This window comes from Tamandua tetradactyla, chromosome 1 (assembly GCF_023851605.1).
Source record: "Tamandua tetradactyla isolate mTamTet1 chromosome 1, mTamTet1.pri, whole genome shotgun sequence".
Classification (NCBI taxonomy): Eukaryota; Metazoa; Chordata; class Mammalia; order Pilosa; family Myrmecophagidae; genus Tamandua; species Tamandua tetradactyla.
Window position 1 is genome coordinate 13,096,617 of NC_135327.1, and position 25,555 is coordinate 13,122,171.

Genomic DNA, 25,555 nt, shown 5'->3' on the forward strand with positions numbered 1-25,555 from the left:
TCAACTGAACACACCTGAAATGGAACGTTGCCTTTTCTGTGTTTACAGAATCTGAGCAGACTACAAAGAATTTCAGGGAAAGATACTCAGTATGGTGAGAGGGAAACAGCCTTATCTGTGGCAAAGATCCTCCTGAAGGTGTGCCCCCAAAACAGGTCTGGCCCAGAGAAAGGAAAAAGTGGACAAGATTAGAGGGACAAGGCCAAGGAAATGAGCTTGCTTTACTTTTCTTTCTTTCTTTTCTTTGTTTTTTGCTAGCAAAACATTAAAAAAAAACATAAAGAAAGTAGAGGAACTAAAGAAAGAGAGACTCAAAGAAATAGGGGAAAAAAGATAATAAAAAGAGAATGAAGAGAGAGAGAAAAGAGCAGAAAAGACAGAGAGAGATAGGAGTGAAGGAGAGAAAGAGATCAAGAGAAAAAGATAGGGAAAGAAAGACACAGAGGTGTAGAGAGAAAAAGGGAATTAGGGGAAGGAGGAGACAGGCAGAAGCAGAGAGACAGAGATGAAAGGAAGGTAGCGAGTGTTTTGGGTTCCTGGCTGCTAAAAAAAAAATACCATACAATGAATGGGTTGGTGTATCAGGGATCTATTGGCTCACAATTTCAGCAGCTAGAAGGCTTGCTTCCCCCCCCCACCCCCACTCTGGGGTCAGTATCTTCTGGCTGTCAGCCAATCTTTGGGTTCCTTGGCTTTTATGTTATATGGCAATGCACATGGTGGCATCTTCTTCCTCCTCCAGGTTCCACTGACTTCCAGCTTCTGGTTACACCCCCTGTCTGTGTCCAATTCCCTCTGCTTCTAAGGACTTCATGTTGCTTATAAGGCATATTGGATCAAGGTCCAGCCTCACTCACTGTGGGCGCCTTAACTAATGCCATCTCCAAAGGCCCTATTACAAATGGGGCCCACAGGACCAGGGGTGAGGACCTGGACATCCTTTTGTGGGGGGGCATGATTCAATCCCCACAGCCCTGTGAACCCCAGAAGGCATGTTCTTCCCACATGCAAAATACATTCATTCCATCACACCATCCCAAAAGCCTTAAGTCATTTCAGCAGCACTGCTAAGTCCAAAGTCTCATAAAAATCTATTACGGGCCTGGTCTAACCTGGGCCAAAATTCCTCCATCTGAAGGTCCTGTAAAATGAAGAAAATAAGTTATCTGCTTCCAATACACAGGGGCAGCATAGAATAAACATCCCCACTTCAGAAGGGAGAAATTCTGGAACGGGGAAAACAGGGGGTCACACGTCCCAAACAATTCCAATACCCAGCAGGTCAAAATTCAGTAGATTTCAAGAGAGTCATCTGCCCATCGAGGTTTTGCCCTCTGGCCCGCGGTGGCCATCCTCTCCCTCAACTCTGGGCCATAGCCCCACCCTCTCCGGGCATCAGAATGGCAGCCAGGCTCTCCGCCTACGCCAGGGCCCACCATCTCTGAGCACTGCAGTGGTGGCGCTCTCCTTGAATAATGGGGCACGTGATCTGCCCCCTCCAAGCCCGGGACAGGCCTGTCCTTCCCGCACATGTGGGTGGGCCTGGTTTCCTGGCCCAAGGAGATCTCTTCAGTCTAGACCTCCGCTTCCATGGTTCTGCCCTTGAAGTCACTCTTCCTTCAATTTATCTCTTCCCTATCCCTTTCAAAACAGGCTGGGAATGGTTCTGCTCATACAAATTTTGTAAAAATCTTGTTGGCTTTGTGTGCAGCTCAAGCAGGCCCCTAGCCATCACATAACAGAACTTTGCAGAGTTGTCCTGGATAACTGCATCTCCAACAATGGCTTCTGCTGAAAGGCTGGCTGGATCCCACGTTCAACTCCTCCCTCTTTAGCAAAGTGTTCTTCAATCAAACCCTCACATGGAGCCCTGTTCCCTGGAGACTCACTTTCCAAAAGCTCGGGGAGGTTCCTGAAAGAGCTCCTTCTATCCCTAGCCTCAGAGCACACTAGGATGAATACACTGAAAATTTTTAGAATCATCAATTTTTGGTTCCTTTGTGCCTAAGAGTTTAATTCTCAGCTTATCTGTTTCTTCTTGCATTTTACTATGAGCTGCAAGGAGAAGCCAGGCTGTGTCTTCGTATTCAGCTTGGAAATCTCCTAAGCTAAACATCCAAGTTCATCACTTACAAGCTCCACTTTCCATCTGACATCAGGACACAATTTTGCCAAGTTCTCTTAACCACTTGATAAGGATCACCTTTCTTCCAATTTCCATTAACACATTCATCATTTCCTTGCAAGGCCTCATCAGAAGGAAATTTAATGTTCATATTTGTAATGACAGTCTCTTCAAACTAATCTAGGCCTTTTCTATCAAGTGCCTCACAATTCTTCCAGCCTCTACCCATTAGCCCATTCCAATGCTCTTTCCATATTTTTAGATATTTGTCATAGCAGTATCCCACTCCTAGTACTGAAAACTGTTTTAGTTTCCCAACTGCTAAAACAAATGCTACACAATGGGCTGGGCTGACAACAGGAATCTATTGGCTTACAGCTTCAGAGGCTAGAAGGCTGCTTTCCCCTGGGGTCAGTATCTCCTGGGTGGCTGGCAAGCCTTCAGGGTCCCTATGTTTTTCCATCACACAGCAATGCACATGGCCGTGTCTCCTTTCTCTTCTGGGTTCCACTGACTTCCAGCTTCTGGTTACTCCCAGTAGCCTCTCCTCCCATATCCAGTTTCCTTTGCTCTCAAGGACTTCAGCCATATGGGACCAAGCCCCCCTCACTCAGTCTGAGCACGGCTTAACTACTAACATCTTCACAGTACCAGGGGTGAGGACCTGAACAGCCTTTTGTGGGGGATATGAGCCAGTCCTAAACAAGGAATAAAAGCAAAAGAGAGACCGGGAAAGGGGAAAGTGAGAGAGAGAGAGTGCAGGAGGTGGGGGAGAGAGAGGAAGAGAGAGAAAGACTTGGGAAAACCCAGGGAGGCAACAGGCAGGGGGTGGAATAAGGTCAAAGTCCTGCCCCTGGGGCTGAGGGGAGGCTGTACAGGGGACCCGGCCAGGGAGGGAGAGGTACCTACTACTGAACGAGGATCTTCACCAGATTGATGTGGCCGCAGGTGGCCGCAGCATGCAGGGGTGTCCACAGCTCGTTGTCCTTGGCATTCACGTTCGCACCATGGGAAAGGAGTAGCTTGACGATTTCCTCAAAGTTGTCAATGCAACACTGTAAGGGGTCAGAGACAGGGTCAGCTCAGGGAAGGTGCCAGGTCCTGGTGGGGGACGGCCATGCTCCCACAAGAGGCCACGGGAAGGACAGCGGAGCCAGCCTGCCTGAGTCTGAATCCAGCCCCACCACTTACATGCTGTGTGACCTTGGGCAAGCCATTTAACCTCTCTGAGCCTGTCTCCTCATGAGTAAAAATGACATTAATGCCATATATAGTAAAAATATAAAGGTCAAAAAGATACTAAGGAATACCTTGTCAGCTATAAAGAACTTTGCAAGTGTTGGTGGGATGGACAGAATTTTGGATGTGGTTTTAAATATTTATTTTTTCATTCTAGAAGGCTTCCTTCTAGCACAGATACCAGTAAACTCACACAGGGCTGCTCAGGTCTAAGCAGGCGAAGGCTGGGGAGTAGAAGGGACTGCCCGAAGGTTGTTCTCCCAGATCAGAGTTTGAAACCTCTGGCTTCGGAAGTTCTGACCTCAAGTAACTGAGCCTCTCCTCAAAGAGCCCGGCTTCACATGGGGGCTCTGGAAGGACCCGAACCAGTACTTGAGAGGAGACAGCCATGTTTGCATTCCTGCCGTGGGGAGCACTAACTACAGACTTGGAGAGGGGAAAAGGCTCGGAACCTGCAGATCCCCGTCCCCCCAACCCTCCCTTCTCCTCCTGCACCATTCCCCACCCTGCACCGCCACCCGGGGAATAGCACAATCAGGCTTGCTTCTTTAAAAAAATCCCTTCTCTGGTTGCGTGTGAACAGATAGGTGTGCTTGCGTGCGTGTGCATGCGTGCATGCGTGTACTTTTCTGGGAGGGAGAGGCAAGGACCTCCTTCGAAGTTACCTACTGAAGAGATGATGCTGGCCTGGGATGGGGAGAAGCGGCCGGACGCCACTTCCCAGCGGAAGGAGCCAGGGCCGCCCGTGTGAGCCCGCGGGTGGCAGTAGGTGCGGGGTTGGGTGGCGCCATAGCCCCCCACCACCAGTGTAGCTAGGGCTCCGGAGGGGCACGTGGGAAGGGAGCAGCCGTTTGCACAGATGGTGCCAGAGACCCGAGCTCTCTTTGTGGCAGGGTCTGACAGCACCTCTCCCGCTGGGCGGGAAGAGACGTGGGGGGAAGGCGCGGCGGTGGGGGGCCGGGTGGGCGCCGCCCCAGGCGCTCGGCAGCAGCACGGCGCGGCCGGCAGAGGGCGCGGAGGCGCCGCAGGGAGAGGGCGGCGGCGGCCGGGAGTCCCGGCTGTCAGCCGGCGGTAGGTCTGGGGAGCCCGGTCCGCAGCGGGAGGGGCAGCCGAGCCCCCGGGATCGGAGGACAGGGGGCCAGAGAGCTGCAGAAAACCTGGGGCAAGGGGAGCCTCAGGTTGAAGGTGGGGGGGGGGGGGGAGGTCTTGTGCACCCGGAATTGCAGAGACTGGTGATAAAACCCCGCAGGGATTGGTCTAGTCCGCACCTAGGAGACCAGACCTGAACAAAAGGTTAGGGTAGGGGCCGAGTACAGGGGCACACCCGGAGAGGGAGGCGGGGTGGGGGGGTGGGGAGGGTCCTGGGGGAGGGGGCAGGCCACCTTCCCAAGGTGGGAAATGGCACTGGGGATGACTCCTCCTGCCCCCTCACTTCCTGCTCCAATCCATCACCTGGCAGGTGGATTCCATCTCCTCAGTCGTCCTCAACGTCCGCCCACTGCCCGGGTTGAGGCGTCATCACTTCTTGCACTGAGCTCCCGGCCTCCCCCGGCCTCCCCCGGCGCCCCCCTTCCAAACACCCTCAGCCAGAGAGAGCTTCCTCATTCATCTAATCGGACTGCCCTCGGTTTGCAAACCTCTGAGGGCTCCCTGTTGCCAAGGGAAGAAAACCCACAGCCCTGCGCCAGGCACGTGGAGCTCTCCTTACCGCGCCATCTCCTGCGTGGTCCTGGAGCAGCAGTAACGCACTACAATAACCATAACCACCTCCACAGCAGCAGCGTGTCCCATCATCAGTTATCCTAGCTAATGCTCGTTGAGGGTTTAGTAAGGCCCATGAGGAACCTATTGTCCCCATTTTATAGATGGGAAGCTGGTTCCAAGAGGGCCGGTAGTACAACGTCATACATAACAAGCTACAGATGTGGATTAAAATCTAAGCAGTCTGACCCTAAAGGGCCTGTTCTCAACCCTCCCCAGTCTTGCATCCTGCCAGTCTCCCCACACTTGAATTATGCCATAGTGAACCCTGACATCCAAACTTGAAATGCTGAGCCCTTTGCTTGTGCCTCTGCAGGCTGTTCCCTCTGCCTTGAAGATCTTCCTTACCCTTTTCTATCTGGCAAGCTCCTACTCATCCTTTAAGACCCAGCTCAGATGCTCCTTCCTCTTGGAAGCCTTTCTCCCTATGAATTAGGGCCATCAGCTCCCTGCTTCAAGCTCCTAAAGTGCCCTCTGCTCACCTCCCACCAAGCGTTGCTTCTGTGGTTATTTATGTCTGTGGCTGTGCAACACTCTGAACTCTGAGAGCAGACGCCCTGCCTAACCTCCTCCTGGGCCTGGCACAGAGCAGGTGCACGAGAAGTATTTGACAAATAGACAAGTGGGAGTCCAAGGCCAGAGGGAAGAAGCAAGAGGAGCTCTCAAAATGGGGCCAGGAGAGCGTGGGGGAAGAGGGGAAGTGGACAGGTTTAGCTGCCATGAGTTTCATGCAGCTAAAGGAGCCTGACAAGTTACCACTTCCTAGACTGTGTACCCTCAGAGGCCTGAGAACCCAGAGGAGGAACTGGCCTTGGGGAACCAATGCTCACCAAGGGCAGAGAAGTGGAGGCATGACAAGGGGCAACAGGAACCCCCAGCTGAAGCCAGGGCACCCCTGTTGAGCCCGCTGCGGCAGGGACAGCAACTGAGAGGGTGGACCTGGACCCGGGGCTCAGAGCACTGCAAGCAGCTGTGCCTGCCCGGCAGTTAAGATGCAGGTTCTGCCACGGATGAACTTCATGGCCTCGGGCAGAGGCGTCACCTCCCCAGCCCACACTGTGAACCGGGAGCCGCTATGTATTTTAATTCATTAATATTAAATACAATGAAAATCTCAGTTCCTCAGTCACACTAGCCACATTTCAAGGGCTCAGTAGCCATATGTGGCTGGGGGGGACCACCCTGGACTGTGCTCCTACAGAACATTTCCAGCGCTGGGCAGCACCGTCCCTGAGCTTCAGTTTCCTTAGCTGAAAAATGGGGATAATCCTATTTCAGAGGGCGGTCTGAGGATCAAACGGAATATACAAACGAGGTGTTTTGCTGAGGAATACGAACATGTGACAAATTTTAATAATGATGACTAATTTTATACAGTGTCAAGTGATGTTTGATGGGTTTCTACATGTAGAAATTCATTTGTTCCTCATGACAACCCTATGAGATGAGTACTTTGTATTCCTTTTTACAGATGAATACATTGGGGCACAGAGAGGTCAAGTAACTTGTCCAAAGTCACACAGCTAATGAGTGGCAATGCTGGGCCTCAGATCAGCCTCTGACCCATGACTGCCTCACTCTTTGGCCCCCAATAGGAAGCAGTCCATCCATTTTATCATCGTGCCCATGGCTGGTGGGGACCACCCAGGGTCAAGAACTCCCATTTGGGTTTCCAGGTTGGAGTGAACTTCAGCACATGTCCGCTCTCCACTCTCCAGTGGAGTCTCAGGCACCCTAGAGTCAATGGAACTGGGAGTTTGAGAGAGTTTCCATGGGGAGGGTCTTGTGGGGGCACTGAGGCAGGTGGCCTAGAGTGGAGTGCCTAGAGTGGCCTAGGCAGTGGCCAGAGCCAAGAAGACATGCAAGAAATGATTGGACTGCACAGCTGAGGGCAGGGACCCACCCTGGGGCTCCTGCATACAGCAGTGGCCAGCCTCTGTCCACCCTGCCCTCATCTGGAGATGGGGGGCCATCCCCTGCCCAGGGTTCCAGTTGCCTGGCTACCCTCCACCCCCACCCCCCCAAGCTGTACTCAAGTCCACCTGTTCAGAAACTTGGGCCAAGATACAGGGAGGCTTCAGTGCATTCATTATTAATTCAGCATATTGAGCACCTACTGAATGCTATTTGTGGGGAAAGGTGCTGGGATCTGGGCACTGCCCCAGGGTGGCTCACAAATGAATAGCAATAATGGCTGAGGTGACTAATTACAAACTGAGGGGTGCTCAGAAGCAAAGACTACAAGTAATGAGAGTACAGCTGTCAGGCTCCTGCTCTAGACCAAGGCTAACCGGGGAATAGGAATGGAAACAGCGTGTACACAAGCTGTGGGAAGTGTGGGTCAGGGGAAGCACAGTGCGTGCAAGGAACTAAAAAGCCAGGTGGCTACAGCCCAGAGAGCTGGGACACATGGTACAAGATGAAGCTGGAGAGGTCTGCAGAGCCAGCCCTGGGGGCCTTGCAAGGAGTAAAGTTTGTTCTCTAACCTCAGCATGATGGGAAGACACCAGGGGGCTTTGAGTGGCAGGTGTAGATTTTTGGCTTGAGCATCCCTGTGGGGAAAGCATTAGGGCAGGGCCAGACTGTCTGCTAGGGACAGTCAGGAGGCTGCAGCAGTATCTAACTGAGAGAGAACAGGCCAGAGCAGCCCCTCCCCAGGCAGGGAGAGCTGTACCCACCGCATCACCCAGGGGAAGGAGATGGGTTCTGGTAGCACAGAGTTCACAGCCACATGACCTTGGACAGGACACGTAAGCCCCTACCAATGCTCCTTTATTGCCACAGTGGGTGGCATGCTCTGGGTGGTGTCAACATGCTTTGTAAACTGTCAAGCTCCAGACAAACTTGCTTTGTGGTTCAAACCCTTGGCTGGGCAGTGAGGATGCAGTGAACAAAGGCTCCCTGTCCTCGGAGCCTGGTGTGTGTGTGTGTGTGTGTGTGTGTGTGTGTGTGCTCACACACGCACATGTGCATGGGGAGTCTGCGGGAGTGTCCGTGACAGACACACACATCTCCAAAGCAGAAAAGAGCTTTTCAGATGGGGCAGCTGGGGCACCCCTTCCCTCCCTCTTCCCTGAGGGCTCTGGTCAGGAAAATGAGGTGCTTGTCTAGGTTGGGGAGCAGGGCTCTGGGGACCCCAACAAGCCCAGCCTTACCTGGTGCAGGGCTGTGAGTCCATCCTCGTTGCACAAATCCGGGCTGACCTTATTCTTCAGGAAATAGCGTACTGCAACAGGAGGGACAGGAGTAAGCTTCCCGGTGCACACGGGGTGTGCAGGTGTGCGGGGCACCCAGGGAAGACCCACAGAACAGAGACAGAGGATAGCAGAAATAGAACATTTCCATCTTCACAAGAAGTTCTATTGTACAGCATTGCTTTGGGGGCAAAAAGGTGCATTAGGCCCATCATAAATTACTTAAAACCCTTCCATGGCTCTGGCATGCAAGGACTTCTGTGATGTGAGCCATGCCTGCAGACCACCATCTTGCACAATTCCAGGGGGGCGCCATTCAAATCATGATTTATGAGACTAGCATTCCCTGGAGCTGTGCAATGTACAACTGGCTCTGCTGTACGCAGTGGTCCTGCCTGCCTACCTCTGCAGCCTCATTTCTTGTTCTCTGAACACCCTCTGCAATGGTCACTGGTCAGTTTACAGAGCCACCACATTTTCTGTGGCTCTGAGCATTTGCATAGGCAGTTCCCACTGCCTGGAAGTCTCAATCATCCATTCGTGTATCCATCCCACTACCTATCCACCTACCCACCCACCCACCCACCCACCATCCACCCATCTAGGCATCTATCCACCTACATATCCATCTCTACTCCCCACCCTCCCCACACAGCCCTCATCCACTAGGTCTCAGCTCAAACATGCCTTGCTTTGGGAAGTCCTCCCACACTCCCCAGATGAGAGCACGCCCCCGTGTCCTGTACACCCACAGCTCCTATATGTTTCATCTTCAGCCTTATCACAGCTATAATTATATAACTATTAGGGTAATTACGGGCTTCAAGTCTGTCTGCCCACTGGACTAAGCCGCAAAAGGGCAGGACAGTTGACCTGGTACTTACTGTTGAACCCCAAGGCCCAGTACACAATAGGTCCTCAAGATCTCTTCCAGGGCCTTGACCTACTCTGCAGCCCCTGAACTCATTCCAAGGACACAACCTCTCCGTCTCTAAGCAAAGCAGGCCACTGCTCCAGAGCTGAGCCATGGATGGCTCATGACCTTAGCATGCAGGGCTGCCAAGAGGCCCCTCTGCGGAGCTGTCCATGACCTGGGAGCTGGGCTCAGCCTCAGGGCCAGGTGAGGAGGTTACGGCAAAGCCACTGATCGCCGAGCCTCAGCCCTTCCGAGGGCCCCTGGTGATGTCCTGGTCCTGGGAGGGAGCCTTGGGAGAGTAGAAAAGCAGCCACCAAGCTCCTGTCCAGGATGGATTTCTAGAAGGTTCTGCTCAGATAAGAGAGGGTTCAAATCCCATGGAGTGGGTGATGGACCAGGCTTCCTGGCCAGGAAACACTCTGTGAAACAGAAAATAAGCATGAGCTGCCAAACACAGCATTTGTGTGCTGTAATTATTGGGGCGCTCTCTGTGCGGTGTGGGAGTCCAAGACATGTAATTACCCCAATGCTGGGCAGTTATTTTCAGCCCAAGAAGTGGGACAGATCATCCCCCTCTCTAAGAAGTCCTTCATATTCATGAGCTAAGGTCCCCTCAGCAGTTCTACTTCCACTGTAGCTGGGAATCCTACGCCTGGCTCTGGACACAGCTCCCTGGAGCGACGACCCCTCTGGCCAGGGCACAACCAGAGCTTCCTGCTTCAGGGTTCAATGAGGAAAATGATTCCTATATCAACAGCGTCTTTTTCCTGAGCCTTCTCTACACATGCAGGTCAATGCAGAACCACTTTCCCCAGAAGGGAATTTATCCCCTTAGGCAGAAGAGGAGACAGAGGATCAGGGTGGGGCATTTATGACCACACATGGCCCAAGAAAGGAGCCAGTATTCAGCACCAGGCCATTCTGATTTCAAAGCCCAGGCTGTGGCCCACTGGGCTGTCCTACTCTTCCCTGGGGACAGGAATGGGGGACAGCTGAGAGTCCAGGCTGTTCTGAGAGTTGGGAGGGGGACCAGAGAATGGACAGCAGTGACCTCTGCTTCTGAGACCACTCAAACATGGGAGGCCCCTTGGAGGCCCAGGCCAAGCCTCTTCCTGCCGACAGAGGGTCTCAGGGATCTGTAAACACGAAAGAAGAAACTCTCCTCCCTGGGGGACACAGTCAGATCCTTCTGGGGCATTTTAAATGCAAATCCACCCTCCTCTTCCTCCCTGCTTAAAACACTCCTGGGGGGGCCACGTCACTCTTAGAATGAAGTTCCAAATCCTTCCATAGCCTACAATGGAGTTGACCAACTATGGTCCGTCGGGCAAATCTGCTTTTACAAATAAAGTTTTACATAAATGAAGCGTACTGACACATATTTCATTTGTTTACATATTGCCGATGGCTGTTTTTGTGCCATAACAACAGAGATGAGTACTTGACAGAGACCCATGTAGCCTGCAGTTTACTATCTGGCCCTTTATAAAGTTTGCCAAGCCCTGGTCTCCAAAGTTTGGCATGGTGTGGTCTCATTTACAGGCCTACCAACTTGCACAATTCCAGGGACATGTTGTCACCAGAGCCTAGGGAGTGCCATCCCCTAACGTTGTGCAGTGTGCAGCCTGCTCAGCCATGCCCAGCAGCCCTGCCCGCCCACCTCTCCAGGCTCAGCTCTGGTTTTCCTGGTCGCCCACACGCAGGTCTGCTCCTCGCCCCCAAGCCAACTCCTAGGTTTGAATATCGCAGGTCAGACTGACCCATCTGTTCCTGCACATTCATTTAGCTCTGGCCTTAGGCAAGCTACTCTTCCTCTCTGCGCCTCTGTGTCCTCATCAGTAAAACGGGGACCGCAGCAGGGCCTCCCTGGTGGGGTCGCTGGGAGGGCCGAGCAGGCCAATGACTGAACGCTATGATTATCATTTATCTAAAAAAGCAATCCCTGAGCCCCTGCCTCTGCCCGCCCGCTGGGATAAGACGATGAAGCCATCCACAGCTTGCATCTAGAGCCAAGAGCTCTAGATCTGGTTCTAAAAGACAGAGGGTGCCTCTGCAGGGAACTCTGAGTATGCCCAGGTTCAAGGACCACGGTGAGGCCACACCCCACGCAGGCAAGTAACAAGTCCCCCTCCTTGCTCCTGTACTGCAGCTCCTGGCGCCGCCCCGCCACCCCGCCCACACCTCCCTGGCAATCTGGCTGGAATCTGGGCCAAGTCGGGCCATCTGCTCCCTCCATCTCCAGCTGTAGCGAATGAGGCTGAACCAGCCCATCTCGGCGGGAGGCTGGTGGCTGCTGCCTTTGCCGGGAGAGATCACCGCCGACAAGCTTGTGTTTTCTTTGGCACCTGACCTACTCCGGCCCCTGGGCCAGACTGCCTGCCCCTGGGCTGGCTGGGGACCTGTGGCCACAGGTGTAGTGTCTGCTCCTGCCCTGGGAGAATAGGGGCAGCAAGACAGAGGCCGTCTGCCTGCTCCTGGGATGGAGCGGCGGCCACTCGCACAGCCCTGTCGGTGGGGTACCCACACGCCAAGCCCTCTCTTCCCATCCCGCTTCCTCCTCCTGCCCAGCACCCAGCAGTGAGGCCTCATCCTTCCCCTGCCTCCAAGGTGCTGCATGACAGAGCGCTACCCCTGCCTGGCCACCCCCAGCCCACCCCCACACCCAGATCTCTCACTGCCTAGCCACACTAGCTTCTTTGATTTTCTACAACAAAACAAGACAAAACAAAAAGTTCCTAGTCTCAAGGCCTTTTGCACACTCTTTCATCTAGAACCCTCTTTCCTCCTGCTCTTAGGCTGGGAAACTCCTCTCCATCCTTTGGATTTCATTCAATGTCACCTCCTCAGGGAAGCCCTCCCTGACCACCCCACTCTCAATCAAGCCGCCCAGTTTCTCCTCCTGCACACTATCCTGCATGTTTGAACATTTATTTTGCAGCAGCAGCTATTGCAATTTGCAGTCAGAGGTTGACGAGTTCGCATATGTCGATTCTAGAGCTGTTTGTTTAGTTGTCTGCAAGGACTGTGTCCGTCTTATGATGCTTACGAGGCCAGGTATGGAGTCTGGTGCGGCAGGTGCTCAACAAATGTGTGAATGAAGGAAGGAGGGGAAAAGCTGCTTGCTGCAGGGCCACGGGACTATCTTCTGGAGTAGCCCCACAGGCACAGGCACCCCAAGGAGGGCCAGTCAAGGCCTGAAAAACAGGGAATGTGGGTTCTGTTCAGAGATGAATGAACAAATGCCCCTCCGCAGCCTCCACCGGCAATGCGGCCATACCTGGTGGCTGAGAGTCGGAGCCCTCCAGCCCCTGCCCACTCTGTCCCCTCCCCCAGGCCGGGCAGGGGACGCCCCTGGCTACCCTCCTGCCCAGGATCCCCAGCCTCACTCTCTGCCCTGTGTCCTTGGGTGTTCCTTCTGCAGCCCAGCACTGACCCCGGGCCAGGCATTGTGCTAAAGTGATTTACGTCCACAAAATCAATTAATCTTCATAATCCGGTTATGAGGATTATTAACTTGCCAGTAGTAATGAAAACTGCCTGCTGTGGTCGCCCCCACTCACAGACGGGACACCTGAGGCTCAGGCTCCAATGCATGAAAGGATTTGCCCCAGGGCACAAGGCTGGGAATGCAGAGCTGAAATTTTCACCCGGGCCTGGCTGCCTCCACAGACTGAATGCTTGGCTAAAATCGTGCCAAACAAGGGGACAGGGAAGGGAACGCGGGCCACAGGGAGATGAGCAGGACAGACACGTACGTACGTTAGCATGAAGAAAGATACACAGATGGCAAAAAGCTAAAAGAAATGGCAAAACTATTGCTAATAAAGTCAGGTGTTCTAAAGGAAACAATTAATATGATAATGGAAGCAACAATAGCTAACAGTCATTGCAGCCACCCTGTACTATTGTAGTTTGCAGATGAGGACACTGAGGTACAGAGAGGGTAACACTTTAGCCTGAGGTCACACAGCCAATAAGTGGCAGCTCACGGCTGACGCTGGAGCCTGAGCCCAAATCCTTATTCTGTTTGTCTTCCTGCAGCATTCCCGTGCTAGCAGACCCCACCCATCCCACCCCTTCCAAGCATCCTGGTGGCCTCCCTGCAGTCGCTATACCCAACCCACTGGGCTGTACCTCCTCCATGGAAAATCCATCCAGTACAATCATCTCTTCTCCTTGGGCCAAGATCGGTACTGTCCAGTGTCTCACACGTCCACCACCTGCAGTCTGGTCAAACCATCTCCTCTGGCCTCCTTCCCTCTCCTCACTCTCAAGGTGCTGCCAGGGTGGCAGCAGGCCTAGCCAGTGCTCTCAGAAAGCAGCATCTTTACTCTTCTCCCAAGTCAAAGTTGCCCTGGCTCCTCAATGCACTGGCTCTAAAATGTCCCATTTTAACTCCACCCCCCACAACCCCCACCGTTCCTCCCTGGAGCAAAAGCAGTCAGAAACAGCTGCTTTCAGGGGAGTCCAGCCATGGGGCTGGGGTTAGGGCTCAGTCAAGTCTAATTAATGGCAGCTTCTGCACTGGCTGCTGCCTGCCGCCCGTCCCGCTGCCAGGCAGTTCACCTCGGAGCCCAGGCAACGATGCAGCTGTGGCGGGAAGGGTGGGCCCGGACGACGTGGGCTTCCCGCAAAGTCACACCCCCAGGCCCAGGTCCCGAAGCCAGCCCAGGCTCTTCCCCAGGAGACTCACCCCGGGGCCCATTCAAGAAGAGGAGGGGTCGGACCATATACCAGGTTTGGCAAGAATGTGGAGCAGCTGGAACCCTCAGACGCTGCAGGCCGGAATGAAAATGGCACAACCACGGTGGAAAACCATTTGGCAGTTCCTTTAAAAATTACACCGAGGGTTACCATATGACTTGCAATTCCCCTCCTAGGTATCTACCCAAGAGAAATGAAGTGCATCCACGCGAAAACCTGTACACAAATGTTTACAGCAACATTAATTCATAATAGCCAAAAAGTGGAAGCTACCCAATGTCCATCAATAAATGAATGGAAAAACAAAACGTGGCATATTCACACAATGGAGTACCATCCAGCCATAAAAAGGAATGATGCTCTGATACATGCTTCAACACAGACAGACCTTGAAAACGTTTTCTGAAGTCAAAGAAGCCAGACACAAAAGGGCAAATATTCTGATTCCATTTATATGACATAAATGTCCAGAATAGGGAAATCCGTAGCGACAGGAAGAGTAGTGGATGCTAGGAGCTGCCTGGAAAGGGAAATGACAAGAGACTTAGGGTTTCTTGTTGGGGTAGTAAAATGTTCTGGAAATAGTTGTGATGATTGTACAACTTCTTCAACACGCTAAAACCCACTGAATTGAACACCTTATAAGGGTGAATTATGATATTGTGAAAAAAATGTAAAAAAAAGTGTTATGACAAAAAAAAAAATAAAGGCATTTTTCTCTTTAAAAAAGCGAATTCTATAGTATGTGAGATCTATCTTAATTAGAAAGAAAAAAAGAGGAGGAGGGTACTCAAGCTATGCTGTGGCTTTCGTCCTAGGCGCTCACTCTCCAGCTAGCCTGAGTTCTGTGGGTCAGACAATGGGTGGCCCACTCGTGACTGTACCCACAGTGCCGGGACCCCGGTACACAGCAGGTGCTTAATCTTTACTTATTGGAAGTCTTCTGGGCCCTGCATGATCTGGCCTTTGCCCACTTCTCTGGGCGCCATCCCCCCTGACGCCCATGGACCCCGCAGGCCCACCCCAGCACCTGCCTCTCTCAGAAACAAAAAGCATGATTCACTCGCATCCGAACACTTTCTTTTCAGGCACCTGTGGGCTTTCTCATGCGCTGCTCCCTCTGCCTGGCTTCCTGCCTTCACTTTACCTGGCCACTTCTTACTCATCCTCCAACTCTTTGCTTAAATGTCACTTACTCTGCAAAGTCTCCCCTGACACCCCCAGGCTGGGCCGAGTTCCTTCCTCTGTGCCCCTTCCCCCAGCGCATGTAACACAGTGGGAGGCAGGGACCACGGCCTTTTTCCTACTTTGTGCACTCCAGGCTCCCGGTCAGCACCTGACCCCTGCTGGCCAAACCTGGCTGCTGGACCCTCCGTTCCTGGCGCTTCCTCCTCTGGATGATAGCACTGCCAGGCAGGACCAGGCTCGCCCATCTCGCTGAGAAGCCTCACCCCTGAGCTTGCACAAGGAACCCAGTTCCCCTCTTACCATCACTGACCCTCTCGCCACCACCAGAACAAGATGGACATGTGGCTATAATCTCTTCCTTTCCAGAAGCTCCATGCCTGGACATGTGGCTGCATTGGACAGGAGATCCTCGAATCAGCTTCCCAGATGCCTCTGCACATGCGGAACTTACATCAAGCATTAGGTGTGCAGGAGAGGTGACTGCACACCCATTAGAAGGTGGGCTCTATGTGGGCAAATCTTGTCTGTTTTCTTTTCTGGATAAATAGCAGCCAGAGTGAAAGCTCACTAAACATTTGTTGAGCAAATGGATAAATAACATTTTTCTTCTAAGAAAACAATTCTAAGGATACCAAGGAAGCTTGTTGTGCAGAGTAAGCTTGCAATTAATCCCCTTGGAAAAATGCAGAAACGGCAGGGGGAGGGGGTCATTTCCCAATCTATAGGGGGACATTTGGGTACTAGATTTCCCCAAAGGGAGGCAGAACAGCATTAACTCAGCTAATGTGGAAAAGATGTGGGTCTGTAAGGTGACTCCAAAGCTGCAAAGACCGTCCACCTGTGCACACTTCTCTCCCTCCCTCCTCACTCCTCGGTCACCGGCTCCCCTTGCCCCCAGCAGTGCTTTATCTCAGGGACTCAAGGCAAGGCTACAGCTTACTCAGAAACATGATCCAGAACTTTTCCATTCCACTCGTGAACACATCGGACCCCCACCGCGCCAGGCCCCTGTTCTTCAGGGATTCCACCTCCAGAATCCTCAGCACCTCCCTGCGACCCAGGAACCTGATCTCTCTCCTGCTCTGGTTAAGTCTGCTGGCCGGCTGAGGCACTGTCCAAGGTATCTCCTCTTACCGCAGTCCCGCTTAGTCTGCCCAGCCCGCTCTGCTCTTCTGAATCCCTGTTGCTTTCCCAATCCTGTTTCCCTCTCTCACTTCTTCCCCCCGCCCCCGAGTTTTAAAAAATCCCAATTATTTGTTTCATATCTCCAGGCAAGTAATATATATCAATATTCCCAGCCCTCCAGGTAGGAGATGCATACACATAAACACTCAAATGGCTTCTGAGCTCTCATAATACAGTGTAACATTGATTGAGTACTCCCCCAAGAATGAGGTAGTGTGTTAAGATGTTGCATGTCTTATGCGGGTTAATCAACCCCAGAATCCTGTGACGTAGGTGCTATTCCACCCCATTCAACAGAGAACTTGCATGATTTGCCCGAGAGCATTTAGCTCAGAAGTGTCGAGAATCAGTTCTAGTCTCGCTGATTCCAGAGATAAACTGGTATGTTTTTAAAGCATAATTAATTGTAAGAGACCCTCACTCAGATATAGCCAGGAATAAAATTCATTCCTACCAGTCGTTAGGCAAAGAAGCAAGTTGCCTATGAAGGAAGAAATTCCTCCAGCCCCCACCATCCACCCCACGACAGCCTCTGAGCCTCCCCACCCCCCACCCCCCAGTCCCATAACCACCCTGTGCCTGGCTCTCAGTTTTTGTTTTTTTCCTAAAGGCTCCATGCCTTGCTTCCCTCCCTCCTGCATCACGTTCCACAGAGCATAGATGTGACCTGCTCTGGACTTCCAGCTGCCTGGCTGGGTAGATTAAACAAGATTTTTGAAACTTTGAAAGGCAGCCACTCCAGCAACAGCAACGGAAATCAGGACTTGTAACTGCCATTTCACAGGAAAAACAAATAAACATAATACTCATTAACATCACAAAATGACAGACATGACAAATATAAATGCCATAAAGCCTGAAACTAGATGACCCCAAACCATAATAAATGCAGATCACTTACTCTCCCTTCTAAAGCACAAAAGATTGGGTGGCAAAAAAAAAAAAACTTTTCAATTGTGTACTGCTTACAAAAGACACATCCCAAACAAGTAACAGAGACTAAAAATATAAGAATGCTCAAATATAAAGCAGGCAAACGCAAATATAAAGAAAGTTGGGAGTGGCAACATTACTATGATATAGAATGGAATTCAAGACAAAAAAGAGGGTAATCCACTTTTGGCTGTTTACAAAAAAGAAACTTATAAATGAGATCATAAACAGAAAGGAGACCAGTGGCTGCCTGGAACTAGCAGTGGGCATGGAAAGGATGAAGTCATGTCCGTTAGGAAATTTATCAATCGCATAATCAGTAAAGCAAAATTCTGTAAAGCAAAAATGATAGCTATCTAAGTCAGAAAAACTATTGTCTTTAGCCAACACAATACCCTAAAGAAAAGAGCAGAAGGGAATAAAGATTTACGGACATGGTTGGCCCCAGAGGCATTGTTTTTATACATTGTTTATAATGCAGAAACCCTGAAAGCACCCCAAATGTCTAGACAACTGAAGACTGGTTAGGTAAGTTACGGAACATCCATATAATTGACTATTCTGCAGCTGGCATCTCTGAGGAATTTTAATGACATGGGAAATTTATTGATAAATATTGGAGAATGGAAAAGGATCAAAACTAAGCACACAATGCAACCTCAATGGAAAGGAAAATGCATTCTACATACATACATCTCATTAGAAAAAAATCAAGATATTAATTGTGGTCATCGGTGATTTTTATTTTATGGCTGCCAGTATCTTCCAAGCACTTTAAAATATGTATGCACTGCCTTTACAATCAGAATTTTAAAAATGCACTAAAAAAAAAAGCAAAAGCAAAACCTTCCACATGATGAGAGCTGAGAGGTAAGAACCATATTTCTGCTTAGAGTTTCTAGTGCAGAAATGAGGCCTCAGGCTGGCTGACCCCAAGAAGGAAATGCTAAAGCTGGAATTCCTGGGTTGGGTGATATAATCTCATCAATATGATAACCCCTACATGTGCATGGTGTACAGGCCAGCTGGCCAAATCCAAACCACCCCTTATTTTTGTGCTGCGCACAAGTTAAATATAAGTTGTCTATTTTTAAAAGGTTGGGGAAAAAATGAGAGTAGAGAAATAATTCATTACAAGGGAAAATTATATGAAATTCCAACACCAGTGTCCATAAATAAAGTTTTACTGGAACCCACACTCATTCACTTACGTTTTGTCTATAGCTGTTTTCGAGCTAAACTGCAGAGTTGCATAGCTGCCACAGAGATGGCATGGCTGGCAAAGGCTAAAATATTTACTATCAGGCCCTTTACCAAAAAAGTTTGCTGATTCCTGATGTAGGGCTTTCTGGCTAACAAAGTACATTCAAAAACCAGGAGCTCAATTCATTCTCACAATAAAAGTGTCTCATCCCAGAAATCTGGGAACCAGCTGACGCAGGTGGAAAAGAAACAGATAAATGAAGGTTCAATCTGGGCGGTGGGATCCTGCCCGAGGGGCGGGGGCACAGCAGGGCCCATCTCTTCCCCTGCCCCCGACAGCCTGCTGTCACTCATCCTCCTTCAGACATCTATACCTCCCACCCCCATGCACCCCCTCCCCTCCCCCAGCGGCCGCATTTCCTGTCCCTGGCAGGAGCTGCAGAAACCTGTATGGTGGAGGCTGCAGCTGCAAACAGCCTGGTATTTTTATCCGGCTTTTACTTCCTGTTTGCTGGCTGGGGGATTTTGTCTGCTGGTGTTTGGTTTTGTCACTTCCGATAGAGGCTGGGCTCCCTTGTCACATCAGAACCGAGAAGGCTGTCTCGTAATAGGTGTGCTGCCTGTGAGCTGGGCCCCCCTGTCCTGGGGCCCTTGTCCTCGCCATCTCCAAAGACAGTGAGCAGAAGGCAGGACACCTAGGTGGGCAGATGTGAGAAAGGGGTGGTTCTGCTGCAGGAGATGGAAACCTCCACTCTCCTATCAGAGAGGATCAGCTAGAAAGCAGCTGGCCAGGGGCGTGATGGGAGCAAGCCGCAGGTGCGCCTGCGTTTCTTAAACCCACTGTTCTCCCCAAGCTATGACTCCGAAGAGCAGGCAAGACGCTGAAGGTAGAACTATGCACAGGACTTGGGAGTCATTTGCTGAGAATATCCTCAGCCCTGGGACTGAGGGAGAGGGGGGCCATTGCTGACCCTCCCAGAAATCAAAGAAAACGTCCCTGTCCTCAATCCTGATATCCCCAAGACTCGGCCAGATGTGGGATGCGAGAACTGCTGTATCAGCGCCTCACAAGCTCACCTTAGCTGAGCACTTACTGTGCCCGCAGCACTCTGCCTCTCACGGCGCAGGAATGGTCCCATCCAATCCTCACAGCAGCCCCCCGCAGGACGGAGGCAGGCCCCAGGATGAGCGCCATGTTACAAATGGGGATACTGAGGCAAAGTGAGTTGGACTTGTCCCAAACAACTCAGCTGGTAAGAGGCAAAGCAAAATCAAAACCCAGGTGTGCCAGCCCCCGTCCCTCCCCAGCCCCCACTTGTATCCCATGTTGGCTCCTTCACAAGGACTTCAGTGCACAGCTTAGAGCCGAACCTGAACACAGGTCCTGAGATGGGGATCTGCCTTCTTGTTTCCCGCCCACCCGGCAAACGCAGCCCCATCTCTGAGCCTGAGGGATGAAAGGGCCAGTCTGACCTTTGCTACAATCACGTCCACCCTGGACAGAGGCCACCAAGATGCACCGTGGGGGACATCCAGTCTACCCAAGCGTTGCAACTGGCATGACACACAATGTGGAGCAGTGACTAAGAACACGGACTCCACAACTTCCCAGCAGTCGGATCTCAGACACATCATCAACTCTATCTGAGCCTCAGTTTCCCTCATCTTAAAAGGGGGAACTATGTCCTCCAAAAGTTATCTGAGAATCTGATTATACAGTGCTGACCACAGTGCCTGGCATAAAGTGGAAACTCAAGAACTACTGTCTAGCCTGCTGGCTCTCCCCCCACAAGGTCTCCCCCATAGGAACGTGGGGCCCAGTCTTCAAACTGCAAGACCTCAAACGGTGGCTCCAGGTGGTGGGCATCTCCAGAGCCCTTGTGGGCTGACCCCAAGGAAGGGTCAAGGGGAAGCGAGTCTCCAAGATGCTGCCTCCTAGGATCTTGTGTCACTCCCTCCCACACTAAGGAGGACTGACTCATGACACCAATAGGATGGAGTGTGACTTCCAAGGCTGGGTCCTAACAGACCTTGCAACTCCCATTTTGCTCCTTGGATCACTCACTCTTGGGGAAGCCAGCTGCCATGTCGTGGGACCACTTAGCCAGCCTATGGAGAGGACCACCCTATGGAGAAGACCACATAGTGAGGCGTGGAGGCCTCCTGCCAACAGTCATGTAAGGGAGTCATCTCAGGACTGGTCGCGCCAGCCCCAGGCAAGCCCTTCGATGGCAGCAGCCCTGGCCAACATGCTGATAACAGCCTCATGTAAGCCCTGAGCCTGACCCACCCAGCTCAGCTGCTCCCAGATTCCTGACCCATAGGAGAGGACAAGTGTTGGCTGTTGTTTTAAATTGCTAGGTTTTTGGGGTAATTTGTTATGCAGCACAGATAACTAATACACTAGAGATAGAGGGTTCCAGCTGAAGACATGACCCTAAGTTGGGCATCACAAAGAACACAGGCCTCGGTGATCCCCATAGCCTCTCCCTCTCCCAAGTCAGACACAGTGCTGTTAACCAGGGAAATTCTTCACTGACCCCTAAGCTGACTGAGGGTTTCTATTTCCACCCACATGGCTGAAAATAGTCCATACACATCACCTGAGTCTCTTTCTTGTCCCCAGACCATGGCTCAGGCTTTTCCGACTGCCTGAGGATGGGTCCAGGCCGTGGGGCCCCCTCCTGAATTAAGGGCAATTCGTCCTGACAAGAGAGAGGTGAGAGAGGAGATTGCAATCCACCCTTCCTGCAGTCACAAGCAATTTTCTAAATCATACACCAGAATACAACTCTCTCCTGCTCAAAAACCTCTCCTGGCTCCCACTGCCTTCTCACTGAGCTAACCCAGAGGTTCTCAAGGTGTGGTCCTGGGGCCAGCAGCATCAGGGAACTTGTTAGAAATGCAAATCCTGTGGCCCCCACCTCAGACCTGGAGAATCAGGAGCTCCAGGGAGGGGCCCAGCTATCCGTGAGTTAATGAATCCTCCAGGGAATTCCAGTGCACTCAAGCTTGAGAACCACGGTGGTGGCATCTTCTCTCACCACCCCACTTCTCTCCCTCCCTCCTCTCCTCCCACAAATATTCAACAAGCACCAATGAGCACCAACCCCATGCCAGGGCCGGGATACAGTTCTGCAGCCCCCCAAGTTTGCAGGCTGCCCTCCCCTCGGTCTGGAATGTCCTTCCCCCCTCCTGCCCAGCCCTCGCACCCCAGGCAGGAGGCATGCAATAAACATTAGTTGAACATTACATGAGCGAATGAATAAATGACGGAGTGCGCCAACCCCCCCCCCCACTTAATGTTTTAGGACCTTGAATTAAGTGCTTATCAGTAGGCCACGTGTACCTCCAAGATGGGCACGGTGCCCCGCCCCCCACGGAGCCCCTGAAATGCATGTAACCCGGATTGAGAGGTGCTGTGAGTGTAAGGAGCATGCCGGATTTCCAAGACTTAGTACAAAGAAAAGATAACGTAAAATATCTCAATGATCATTTTTTTATACAGATTATAAAGGAGATTGTTCAAATTAATTTCACCTGGTTTTTTTTTTTTTACTTTTTTTTTAAGGCAGCTACTAGAAAATTTGAAACTACATATGTGGACCACCGATTACTAGTAAGCGTTTAGTCACGTGACAATGGGTGCAGCTGCGAGGGCTTCTCCGTCCACTTTCCTTCCTTCCTCGCTTGCTCCCTCCAGATAGTGCCCCCTGCCTCCTTCTTTCCAGAAGCACTTATTAAACATCTGTTCTCGCGCCCTGCCTTGAGGCTTGGCACAGAGTAGGTGCCACCGGTTGGCTGGATGAATAAACAAACAGTGCCAGCTGACCTGGACATGACCCAGGGAGTGTTTCCCGCCTAGGTAATCTCCTACCTGCTTATTTGGGTGTGGCCTTCCCATTCCACTTCGAAAAGGAGCCAAATTCCAAGGATGTCCTTATGTAACTCAGGGCTGGGATCAGCTTTCCTCTTGCCCACAGCCTGGGGAGCGCTGGCATCCAGGCGAGCGCTAATTGTGTTCTCCTCTGAGCTGCAGGCTGGGGCGGGGACCTGGGCTTCAAGCTCTCCTACCAAGCTCTGTGGGGAGGGGGCCACCAGGCTGAGCCATACACTGTCCCACACCGAGCCCACTGGCCTGCAGGGCTGGGGAGGATATGGGTGCCTGGGGGTCAGGGAGACTCGGGCACAGCAGAGGTGAGCCAGGGGCCTGATGCGAGTGACTTCTGGGCACTACACGCCTGTGTCCTGGGGGCCACTGAAGCGGCTACGCCCCCCGCCCTCCAACCCTCCAGAGCAGATGGCTGCAAAACACTGGGATGAGCCCCCAAATCCCAGTGGAGCTGCCCCTGGGAACTGAGAAGGAGGCAAGGAGGCTGGCACGGCCAGGCACTTCCCAAACCAGCTCTATTGATGCCAACATGGAGTCGTGGCCCCCGAAAATGGGTCATCCAGCCACCAGTGACATCCTTCACCCCTCCCGCTGGTTTCACAACCCTTCCCAGTTCGGGCAAGCGCCAGGGGCTCCCCTGCCGCAAGTGTGTGCTGTTTTTTCTGCGCAGGACACTGTCCTCTAGCCCAGCCTCCTCCTCTTCCTGCAGGGTTGGCTGCTTCCCATCTTTCAGGTCTCTTAAACGCAGCCTCCTCGGAGGGCCCTTCTCTGACTAACTTTTATCCCCCAGGACCCAGCTTGTTCCATCACAGCCTTCAGTCGTCCTTTTTAAATTACATGTTGTCATGATGTGTTGGGTGCTGGTTGTGTTCCTGTCACTTTCCCGGGTAGATGGGACCATCAACTAGCCTCCAGCATCTAACGCAGGTACTGGTACACAGTAGGCGCTCAATAATTGCTTGCTCAATGAGGGACGGGGAGCCAGGCACATCTACATGCAGGGAGAGGGCCGTGGTGGGTGGGGTGTGAGCTGCCACCTAAGGACTCGTACTGTCCCATCGGCCGCGCAGCTCTCCGGCCCTCAAACCACACGTCCCAGAAATCCTCACGTACTGGCTGAGTGGAGGCCCCCCACCCGTCCACGCCGTGCACACCACCTGGTCCACACCGGGACGTGGCCTGAGGGGCAGGCCGGGGAGTGACTGGGAGGGAGCAAGAGGGAACTTTCCGGAGTGATGTTGAGGTTTTCGACCAAACAGAAATGTAATGTGGGCCATGTAGGTAATCTTAAGTTTTCTATTAAAAAAGCCAAAAGAAACAGGTTGAGTGAATATTAATAATATATTTTCCTTAAAATGCAATAGATCCAAAATATGACCATTTCGTCACAGAATCACTATTTTTAAATTCTGTAGGATCGCAGTAGTGGTCACACAGATGTACAAGTGAGACAAAATGGCATATAACTGGGGGTGCGAGGCTGGTTCAGTGGTAGAATTCTCACCTGCCATGCAGGAGACCTGGGTTTGATTCCTGGCCCATGCACATCCCCCCACCCCCACCCCCCAAATCCAACAAACGGTGCTGCAGTAGCGGGGCAGTCACATGGAAAAAAGAATGAAATGTGACCCCCGCCATACAGCATACCAAAAAATGCGTCTAATTAAACACACACACAAATGAGTGGATGTAAAACTGGTGAAACTTGAATGGGGTGTTGGGTGCCATCGTGGCAACGTCCCCTGGTCGTGATGCTGCCCTTTACTTTCCCAAGATGTTCCCCTGGGGGAGAGTGGGTGGAGGGCACACGGGATGGCTCTCCATATTTTTCTGCAAATGCAAGTGAATCAACAGTTATCTCAAAACGCAAAGGCCTGAGCTCAGCGCAGCCCAGGAGAAACGGCAGAAGGGGTGTGGGTATGAGGATGGGCATCTGGCCTGGACCTGGGGTCTTGACTGTGCCGAGCAAACCCAGACCCAGTGGCCGCCCTGGGGGTGTCCAGAGCCACAGCAGGTAACAAGATAGACAACGACACAAATGGGCACTGGGGAGGAAAAGCACACCAGGTATGACGTGCACAGCACAGACCAGCCCAGGCGGGGGGCTCAGCACGCCCACGAGGCCACAACACTGAGGCCTAAATGTCACCCGACAGAATCAGAGACTCCTCACGGCTGGTGGCTAATATGTGTTGGATCTTTCCTCTGAGCCAAGCACTGTGCTAAAACGAGTCCTTGTTAATCCTCGGCACAACCCTTTTTAGTAGGTGTTAGTATTTCCCTTTAACTCAGGCACAGGGAACTTGGGTGATTTGTCTAAAGGTATCCAGAAAATCGAGTCCAGAATGTCCCGCTCGAGAGCCCAGGGCCTGAACCCTGTACTTTGGTGACTCCCAGACTGGGCTGCACAAGAGGTTGTTCTCCGTCCCTGGTGGATCTTTAACCACCCTGGAGGCGGCCCATCCCCCCTGCCCACCAGCACCAGGCTGAGTGGCTGAGCACTAATGCGCTGAGAGGCCAGGGGAGCTCCCACCTGCGGTGCCCTTTGGAAACAGCACTTTGGCCATATATACGGAGTTGGGTGTGCTCGGGGTACACTACAGCTTGTGCATGGAGGAGGGGTGGGGCCAGGGGCTGGGGGGTCCATCATCACCTGAAATCAGCAGGAGTCATTACCCTGAGCCAGGCCTTGCCCTCTCCCTAACTCTCTTTTAAAAAAAACATTGGTTTCTCCATCAACAAATAAGTAGATAAACAAAACGTGGCCTATCCAGAAAAGGAATGGAGCTCTGATACCTGCTACAACATGGATAAACCTTGAAAACATGATGCCAAATGAAAGAAGGCAAACACAAAAGGACAAATATTGTCTAACTGCATTCAGATGGAATGTCCAGAAGAGGTAGATCTAGACAGACAAGAGCACAGAGCAGTGGTTGCCAGGGGCTGCAGGGAGAGGGGAAAGGGGAGTGGCTGCTTAATGGATCCTGGCTCTCCTTTTGGGTTGACTAAGTGTTCTGGAACTAGATAAAGGTGATGGTTGCACAACATCGTGAATCTACTAAATGCCACTGAACCGCACACTCTGAAATGATATGGTTTGTGAATTCCACCTGAAGAAAACAAAACCAATAAAACAGTAGTTTCCACACGATAGAACAGGACACTTCAGCTCCAAAAATTATGCCCCAATTCCTGACATAATCAGGAAGAGG

General features: G+C 51.8%; 1 protein-coding gene across 1 annotated transcript in view; it reads right to left on the bottom strand.

Moving 5' to 3' along the window:
• PPP1R16B (protein phosphatase 1 regulatory subunit 16B) overlaps positions 1 to 25,555 on the bottom strand; it is a 66,220-nt gene that overhangs the window by 15,203 nt on the left and 25,462 nt on the right. Inside the window, exons 2-3 of the mRNA XM_077168701.1 lie at positions 8,281 to 8,351; positions 3,035 to 3,180 (exon numbers count right to left, since the gene is read on the bottom strand). Coding sequence (XP_077024816.1) covers positions 3,035 to 3,180; positions 8,281 to 8,351 — 217 coding nt within the window. The remainder of the gene's footprint in view (positions 1 to 3,034; positions 3,181 to 8,280; positions 8,352 to 25,555) is intronic.